Source organism: Aegilops tauschii, chromosome 3 (assembly GCF_002575655.3).
Source record: "Aegilops tauschii subsp. strangulata cultivar AL8/78 chromosome 3, Aet v6.0, whole genome shotgun sequence".
Classification (NCBI taxonomy): Eukaryota; Viridiplantae; Streptophyta; class Magnoliopsida; order Poales; family Poaceae; genus Aegilops; species Aegilops tauschii.
Genome location: NC_053037.3, coordinates 289,864,719 through 289,873,810, shown reverse-complemented (window position 1 = coordinate 289,873,810; position 9,092 = coordinate 289,864,719). Strand labels below are relative to the sequence as shown.

The window sequence follows — 9,092 nt, the reverse complement described above, 5'->3', positions numbered from 1 at the left end:
CGGTGCACCAAATCAAGAGCACCAAATTTTGAGATGGTCGCACTGTTCTGTTTCATTCTGTGCAGCAGTTGCTCAGTTCATATAAGCACTAGATGAAATGTCGAACAAATCATCACGTGAAGCACATATATTAATCATGCAAAATGTACATTCAAGCTGTAGCTACTGATCGGTATTAAAATAAAATATCACAGAAACGCGAATATCCAGAGTTCAAAAACATCTACAAATGGATACGCACAAATTGCAATCTATGCAACCAACCATATACCATAGTGTGTAGAAATGGGCCGCTTTGTTTTTCCTGCCCTCATGGGTTGGGTGGATATAACAAAAATAATCACAAATCTTCTATACAACCATCATATAAGATATTACAAAAATAGAAGTGAAAAGGAAGTTATTCTACAATGTTTCTTACAAACGATTCCCAACCCCAAAATTCCTTATATAACAGCTGTGGACTCTTCCACATAATTTTCATACATCAGGTTGGGAAGGGCAAGCGAGCGTACAAAAACCGCAAGGCACTTCAATCTCCTAGGCTCAAACCGTTGCAGCTACAACTAGAGCTTTCAGCTAAAAGCTAGGGATCCACTCATCATTGTGCTACCGGGCTTGAATATTCAGGTCCATTCTCTGAAGAGGTTAAGCTGGAGGAACCTGCTGATGTCACGTTGCTGTTTGAACTATTATTCCTTGGTTGGAGCTCCGTCTCTCTCTGCCTCTCTGGGGCTGCGGGCGCTGCCCCCTCATCAGCTAGTCTCTTCAGAATGTTCATAATTGTCGGAACAAATTTTGTCGACAGCGAAAGGAGAGCTGGAAGCTGTGTAACATTCAAGCAATAAATAATAATACTAGGTCAGATGTTATTTCCTCGCAAGAAATAGTAGCATGACAGAACTGCGGGGTCAATACTTACAAATCCATTTCGGAATTCATTGGCAATGTCTAGTTGTACCCACATGGCTTTCCCGACTAGGAAAACTACAAACATGACGGCCAGGTAAAATGGGTTCCTGTTTTAACAAATGAATTTCCCAGTCATATAAATTGTGTAGATGCCTTAACCAAAACTTATGCATGTTTCTGTACACAGAAGAAAATAATACCTCAGTAATGTCATGAACTCATTGAAACCAAGGACAGCCATCGCAGCGAGCGCCCATGGAGGAGGCAGCCAGTTGTTGTTCCTCTTGTTTGCTTCCTTTGGTGGAGAACAGTAAATGGTTAATGACAGTGTACACAACACTTAAAACCATGTAGACCAACCTCAATTAAAAAGAACTCCAGAAGTATACATGGTTTGGAGTACTGGAGTATAAACAGAAGAGCTTTGACATGGAAACAACCCAATAATTTCGGGTATCACAAAATGAATAGTTATTGAAATGTTGTTTATGAGGATACCTGAGCAGCTATGGCTTGAGTGACGGTATACTCAGTTTCAGCTTTAAATTGCCTCCACAGAGACTTGCACTGGACAGGGGAGATTAAAGTTCTCTCCTCTGGAACCTGTTCATAATAGCGACAACTATTTAGCAAGTACCAAAACTTGGTCTACGTAAAAAAGAACAGTGTATTGCTTCAGCACACAAGCATAAATAAATAAATATATATGATGCATTGCCCACACACCCTTTCCCATGAACTGGAGGCAAGTGGATCAAGCGATTGAATACTTCTATCTGTAGTCCCTGGCCTCGCAGCATCTACTAGAGCAAGGGAAAGAGTGGTATCAATGTTGTCACCGTCTTCTTCCAACCGAATTGCAGCCATCGTAGAAAGCAACTTCATGGACTGTAACAGAGGAATCTCAAGTTTCAGTTCTCAAACGAGTTCTTCTATTTCAAATAGACAGTATTAACATTTACATACAGCTGAACGAGCAGTTTTAGTAATTGCTTTGATGTCTTCCTTTCCTGTCCATACTCTTGGCATCGAGTCGGCATCACGACTGAATAACGTCGAGAACCTGTAAATTTTTCCAGAGTTAGTTCCGTGCAGAAGATGTCACCTTCTCTGAGTTAGATATGAAGCAGCGCTCACCTGTCCTTCATGCGGATCAAGATCCTTGCAGCTTCTTCTCTTGCCTTTGATTCAACAACGCTCCTTCCATGATTCTCCAGCCTCAAGAGCAATTCTTTCTCAGTAGCTTCATCAAGCTCAAAAGTTGAAATAGCAGATTCAAGACCTGAAACGGCGGCTGTTGTCTCACGCTGAAGAAGCTTTCTAATAGCTGGCCAGGTGTCTTCACTGGCTGAATCTAGAAGAGCTTCAACAGGTTCTGCAAGAGCTTTGGTAAGTTTGCCCTGAAACAATAGGTCTGAAGTTATAAAAAAAGAAAGATACATGTGCCTTTCGTGACAGACTGGCAATTACACCGATCATTTGATTAGATAAACAAACGAAATTGGAAACTGCAAGCAACCTCATATGTGGCACAAAGTTCAGAAAGCTTTGTAGCACGAACTGACACCACATGAGCCTCAATGTCACGCTTAAGCTTATCCTTAACTTTCGAGGGATCCCAGTTCACTTGTTGAATGGTAGCATCTGCCAAATAATATCCAGATATGTGACAATAAGATGAGAAATAACATGCCTTAAGGGTAACCATAGTATACTTAAAAGTATGTGTTCAATACTAGCTAATATATTACTCCCTCCGATCCATATTACTTGTCGCTGCTTTTGGTACACTAAAGTCGTAGTTGGTATTTGAATGCTGCCACCAATTTAGTACTTCTAGCAAGAGCAGTACCTCAGACAATTAATAGTGTATGTATCTCAAAGCTGACATAAAAGGCAGAAAAATAACAGCAAAACTTTGATGTTTCTAACAAGTTTTTACTACTACCTCCGTTCCAAAATAAGTGGCATGGTTCTAAAACCACGACACTTATTTTGGAACCGAGGGAGTACATATTTACAAATTACTCCCAGCTTCGTCTGGCCGGTACCATTTCCCAACAGGAACGGGACACATAATTGCCATTTGAGACATTTAAATGCTATAAAATTAAGCATAGCATCCAGTGTCGAATAGTTGGGAAAGGCTGCGTACAATAGACCCAAAGTGGTCGGACCCTTCCCCAGACCCTGCGCAAGCGGGAGCTACATGCACTGGGGCTGCCCTTTTATCCAGTGTCGAATAGTTGGTTCCGTGGATGACTGAATTGGAATATTGATTACTCTTGGGCAGTTTAGTTTTCTACATTTGAACCTCAAAAGAAGCGCGCTAGATTCCTGTTTAATTGCAATAACCTAGCCAATTCGACACCAAGTACAGCCTAATAAACCAGCAGTACCTGAAATTGACTGGTTTCCTACTTCCTACGGCAGCAGATCACTAATTCCTACAAATATATGGCAAATACATTACCAACATTGCTAGAGACATACCTTCAGATCCTTTATCAAACTTCTCCAAGAAAATCTGGGTAGAATCGCGAGCAGCAACAGCAAATCCCTCCTTTTCAACGGCCTTATCAAAGGACTCTTTGAATGCTTCTAAAGTTCTAGTCCGTAAATGACCAAGAAGAGATTGGTACGCAGGATTGACAAGCTGGCAAGGAATGGGCATTCTGTGAGAATTATGTCATGCAACAGAACGCTTAACTGTGGCAACAATGCATAAATCCAAGACAGAACAACTAAACAGTGAACGGAACATGAGATAAGAACAATGAACAAAATTTAGTCAGGATCAAGCAAAAAAAAATCTATGGACATAATATACATGGCAGGGAAACTTCTATTGGACTAGGATTTAGTTTTAGGGTGTATTTGATTTGACCCCAACCTAACCCACCAAAAATCCAGCTAACCAATATCTTTCCCAAGGTTTTGGCTGCCCTTGTTTTGGCTAATGTTGGCAAGAAAAATAAACTAGAGTTTGCTATGGAGCATGGGCATGCCAAACTATTGGCAACCATCCAAGCAAGAGCCAAAATATCAGGCATGACCAAAAAATTGATGTGGCTTAGTGTGTTCCATACATCCAAACACACCCTTACTACAAAATATTCTACTCTTCTACTAATCTCTTATCAAAATATGGCACCTCTATTAAAATATTTGCATCAAGATTTTCTCGCTGAGTTAGTTTCAAGATTACTGGTACGATGTTGTTCCACTAATATATTACAAAAGTGTGGCAACCAGTATCAAGAAATTAGCATAAAGGTTTGCCCTCAGGGTTATGGTTGGATGCATCTGTGTACGAAGATGACTGATTGGTTCATGGCATATATACCACAAGTGTGCATGCCGGCTGTTGATTAAATGGTTGGAAGTGAGGAACAAGTAATCATCAGTTGATAAAATGGATGATATATGAGTATGACCAAAAAATATAAGGGGAAACCTGCAAGAGTTTAGACTCAAGTTGATGTCTTTTTGATGTTCTGACACCTTCATCAAAATAAATAGCCTCCATGTCGTATCTGCAATTTAACCAAAATCAAAAAAATTGAAGCCACAGAAAAGTTTCGAGACCCTATTTTGTAACTCATTGCATAACTGTTGAGGTCTCCTTTACAGTTTTCCATCAAAAAAATATGCACGGCTTGCATCTCAGAAGGATGTTATAACCTACTCCCTCCGTTCGGAATTACTTGTCACAAAAATGGATGTATCTACAACTAAAATACATCTAGATACATTTATTTCTTGGACGAGTAATTCCGAATGGAGGGAGTAGTACATAATTCATCTACAGCAAACACTGAATATGCTTTATGGGCTGCTTTTCCATTTGCCAGCACCCAACCTTCAATTGGCGTGAAATGCTTGCTATCAGTAGCAGAGGGTGAACCAAATATAAGAGGGGGGCGATTGCCCGATTACTTAAGAATCAGCCTTCCTTTGCTGACCCATGAAATTAGGCTAACTAATGGGCCATATATCCTGTAAAAGGAGAATTGCACCTTGGAAGGGTGGCCAGTGCTTGTTATTGATACAAAAAAAAAGGAACACACGCAGGGTTCTTAAACAGTATGGCATGCAGTAATTTACTGAAAATATGTGTGACTATGTATTTCACCAACTTGACTAGAATCTAGAACCATGACTGGTACTTGGGATCCCACCACCAACCAGTCTGGCTGATAAATTTTGCTGTAACCAATCCACATAAGTTTCTGAACATCGGACATGCCACTACCAGAATAAAGGGAACACTATTGACCATAAAAAGGCAATGAACTCACTCTGATAAACATCTATCAAGCAGGCTGCTGATTTTCTTCCCGAAACCTGGTACATAGTCACTTTGAACAGCCTCCTCAAATTGTTGCCATTCCTTTATACATAATACATATAAATATATAGTATCAGTTGGTTTTACGAGTCTATGCAGCATTTATTAAGCTTAATAATATGCACTATAATCACCTCATCGGCTGTAAAAGTGGCAACTTTCTCATAACCGATTTCTTCACAACGCACAGTAGCCACCATAACCTAAAAAATTGATGCATAAAAAAAATCTCAATATTCATTATGTCAATAGCTGAATTAGAAAATGGAGGATGATACTCACTTTATGAGCAGGTAGGTCAAGGTCTTTGTTCTCCTTGATGACCTTCCAAAATTGCTGTGAGCTAAATGAAAAACCTGATGCTGGAACAACACCACGCCGATCTCCAGCAAGTCCACCAGGAGCAATAGACTGTTGAAACCTATCTCTCAAGTTGGAAACCTTCAGAAATGTAATGTATTGTGTTATTCATATTTCTAAGAAAATCAGCAGCAAGCATCTATCTATCATATAGTAATAGACATTGTAGTTACACCAACCTGCTCTCTAAATAACTCTTCCTTTTCCTCATAACTGTTAAGGGCCACCACTTGCACCTGTATGTGGAAAACATATACTCTGGATAGTGAGTAAATCTAGCAGATGCATACAAGTTCAACAAACAAATATAATTAAGGTAATGGATTTTACATTGAAAAATTCACTGAGAGGAGTATCTTTATGGGCATGGGGTTTAGGAACACCATCCCATATCTGCAAACAGACGAAAACAATTTAGCATACTGAAAACACAACGAATGTCAGATTTAAGTAGGACACAGGCTACCAGGAAGTAAATTACCTTCTGAATATCTTCTCTTAAAATCGGTTCAAGATTTTCCAAAGGTGTCTGTTTAAAACCAGAAAGGTTGTATATATCACCATACACAAAATTAGGTTCAGGAAGTAAAAAAAAAAGATAACTGGCAGTTGCTTCGGAAAATATCATAGTTCGTCGCATAAAATGCACCCTGTCAGCGCTCACCTTTGATTTGTCACGAATAACAAATAGCATTGTTGTTTTGCGAGGACTGAATAATCTCATCATGACCTGTACAGACAGAAGAAATATTAGGGCATAATAATGCCTTTAATACAGAAACACCCCACTGCGTATTTAACAAACTAACCTGGAAAACAGTCTTCAAAAGAGGCTTGTTCGCAGCCTGTTCTCTGCCAATATCATGGCACCACCTAAGGAATAAAAGCAAACGATCAATTAAATATAGTGTCCAATTTAGGGAATTATAGGTTCGACATCCATCACTTAGAAAAACAAACTTACATATTGATCAACACAATATCCGAAACAGCCAAAGCAAATAATGCACTCTGTTTCTCAAAGGCCGTGTCATCCTGAAATTTTGTGGATGAATTAGGCAAATACAATTTGGAATAAAAAACTCCATAATGCAAAACGTAGTAACTTGCAACCATCTCATAGCCTGATGTGTGCAAGCAATCACAGGGGTCGGGGTTAGCTTCAGCTTGTGAGCTTACTAACAGAAGTCCAGACACAAACATGCAACATATGATAAAGTTTACTCAAACTAGAGCTCTCCTTACACTACAAGTTGGCAATATGATGCAAGAAACCGATGGGAGGGGCCTTACAGGCTTGCAAGCTGGAAGAGCTATAATGTGGCTTACTGGAGATGCCCTGGCTGACCCCCCTAACTCAGAACTATGAAATTGGAGGAAGAAAATGTTTCATCTAGTAATTTTTTGGGGGGAAAAGGTGAATCTTAACATGTGTCTTCTGTGATATTGCACGTTCAATCAAATCTGAATTGGGGAATTCGTGATTCTCATTACCTCTCCCCTCTCTCTTCCATCAGTGCCTTCCAAATCCATTACAAGGGTGCACGGTTCAATATTCTGGGCCTTTGCCATCCATATACCTTTGGTTGTCTGTGACCTGAAGTTCCAAATAAATGCTATTTAATAGGCGCAGAGGATAAATTGATTCCATCAAAGCCGCGGAAGCATATATAGAGAAGGCATATAAGAAGAATGCCAACACACCTTCCTCTGAAAGCATCCATCTCCCTAAAATTGGTGCGGAAAAGATGATTCAAAAGTGTACTTTTTCCTGCAAAAGATTCGGATGGGGCAGGGGGGAGGGATTGAAGACCAATGGTATAACATCTAATGGCTTAAAGTTAAGCAGGATGGAAACGATGAGGAAAAAAGTGTCGCATACCACTACTCTGTGGGCCCATTATTGATACAACAGCGTATGAGAGCCCACATTCGGCCAATTTAACTTCCTTCATGAAACTCTCCAATCCAGAAACATTGAAAACACCATCTCCATCAATAAGCTGCGTAGAAAGACAGGGGTCCTCCATTTCTGCAAGAGAGGAAACGTATGAGACTCTCACATTTAAGCTAGGGAATGGGACACCAAGAAGTGAAGAGTGTGATATTCAACGCACAGAGCCTTCAGATTTTTAAAAGAACAGATGGGATAAATAAGACACGCAGATTCTAGCGCAAGTCCTTCAATAATGCAGTTTCTGGAGCATATACAAAAAAAATGTCAAGAAGAGAAGTATTGGAAATTATCAGATGATGATTACTGCATTAAGCCCGTGAAATGAGTGGGAGCATTAAATGGGGGGAGAGAGCTATAGGCGGTCAAATGTTAATACTGTACTGAGGGAGCAAATTGATGGAAGAATGCGCTCATACGGCTTTCCTCTGGGTCAAACTACGATTCACTACTACAATTATTACTACAGATCGCAGAACGTACAACAACCCAGCCAGGAATACATGTTACACGGATCAAATGATCCTATATACTCCCAGAAGGAGAGTTCTACGGCAACTTACAGTGACAGTGCTGCCGCAAGTATCATTAACCCTAGTGAGATCGTACGGCCGGAGAGATCACGAAATCAGGGGGGGGGCGGGAGGGGGGAGCTAAAAAAAGGCGCGGCCTTTCGATACGATCCAGCGGGAGGCGATCCAAGCACGCGCCCCGGACTCGAGGCGAATCGAGCGCTGCGGGTCGGAATCGCCCGACAGGCATAAACCCCCAACACCGAACGGGGAGCCAGCTGAATCTAGCGGTCCGACGCCACCGACGTGGATTGGAGCAGCTCCCCGCATCGATCTGGTCGCCTATTCGGCAGGAATCACCGTGCGCCACGAGGAGCAACAAAAAAAAGCAGGTGGGGAATCGAAATCCGGGACCCTGGAACAAAGTCAGGGAGCGATCCGAGGAGCGTTGATCGGATCAGCGAGAGAGGGGAGGAGGCGAGAGGGGGTTGGATACGCACCGTGGAGATTGCGCTGGAGGGCCCCCGTGCGGCAGTCGGCGTCGGCGTCGGCGGCGAAGGACGGGGGAGAGGGACGAGAGCGGGTGGGGGATGGGGGCGAGGAGGAAGAGAGAGGAGGAGCACGAAGGCGTGGCTTTTATGGGGAGGTTGGTAATTTGTGAATTTCGAAAAGAAGGAGAGGAGTAAATACGAACGGAAAAGCAGAAGGAGAAAGAAAAGGAATAATGTTCGGATTCGGTGAGGGTATGGCCGAGGCCGACACGACGCGTACATACAGTTTGATTTTATTATACTTATACACACACGTACAGTATATTTGATGAAAAAATACGCGTATATATAAATCCAACAGCCATGGATGGAAGGGAATGGAATTCTAAAAAGCGAAATAGCGTGCGTCATTATATCTGGGTCTTTGGGTGCCGAAAGGTGGCCGTCCATGCCAACCCGAGCCTGCTACGATCGAGTCACCCTGCGCCGCCCACGGAAGCCTTGATAAAGTA

General features: G+C 41.7%; 1 protein-coding gene across 1 annotated transcript; it reads right to left on the bottom strand.

Moving 5' to 3' along the window:
- Window positions 1-294: 294 nt before the first annotated feature.
- Window positions 295-8,828, bottom strand: LOC109756130 (protein ROOT HAIR DEFECTIVE 3). The gene is made up of 23 exons (XM_020314999.4): window positions 8,590-8,828; window positions 7,506-7,655; window positions 7,328-7,394; window positions 7,118-7,220; window positions 6,588-6,658; window positions 6,433-6,496; window positions 6,288-6,353; window positions 6,105-6,152; window positions 5,954-6,016; window positions 5,803-5,859; window positions 5,546-5,704; window positions 5,398-5,466; window positions 5,214-5,305; window positions 4,370-4,448; window positions 3,406-3,568; window positions 2,432-2,556; window positions 2,050-2,312; window positions 1,879-1,975; window positions 1,639-1,800; window positions 1,411-1,515; window positions 1,113-1,207; window positions 923-1,019; window positions 295-826 (listed from the first exon to the last, which is right to left on the bottom strand). The coding sequence occupies exons 2-23, from the start codon at window positions 7,651-7,653 to the stop codon at window positions 602-604; spliced, it is 2,418 nt and encodes an 805-aa protein (XP_020170588.1). The 5' UTR covers window positions 7,654-7,655; window positions 8,590-8,828; the 3' UTR covers window positions 295-601.
- Between the last annotated feature and the right edge of the window lie 264 nt (window positions 8,829-9,092).

Coding starts and splice junctions, on each gene's coding strand:
- LOC109756130 (XM_020314999.4), bottom strand. CDS start 7,653: ATGGAGGACCCCTGTCTTTCTACGCAGCTTATTGATGGAGATGGTGTT. Junction 6,497..6,587: donor GATATTGTGTTGATCAATAT/GTAAGTTTGTTT, acceptor TTTATTCCTTAG/GTGGTGCCATGATATTGGCA. Junction 6,017..6,104: donor TAAGAGAAGATATTCAGAAG/GTAATTTACTTC, acceptor GTCTGTTTGCAG/ATATGGGATGGTGTTCCTAA.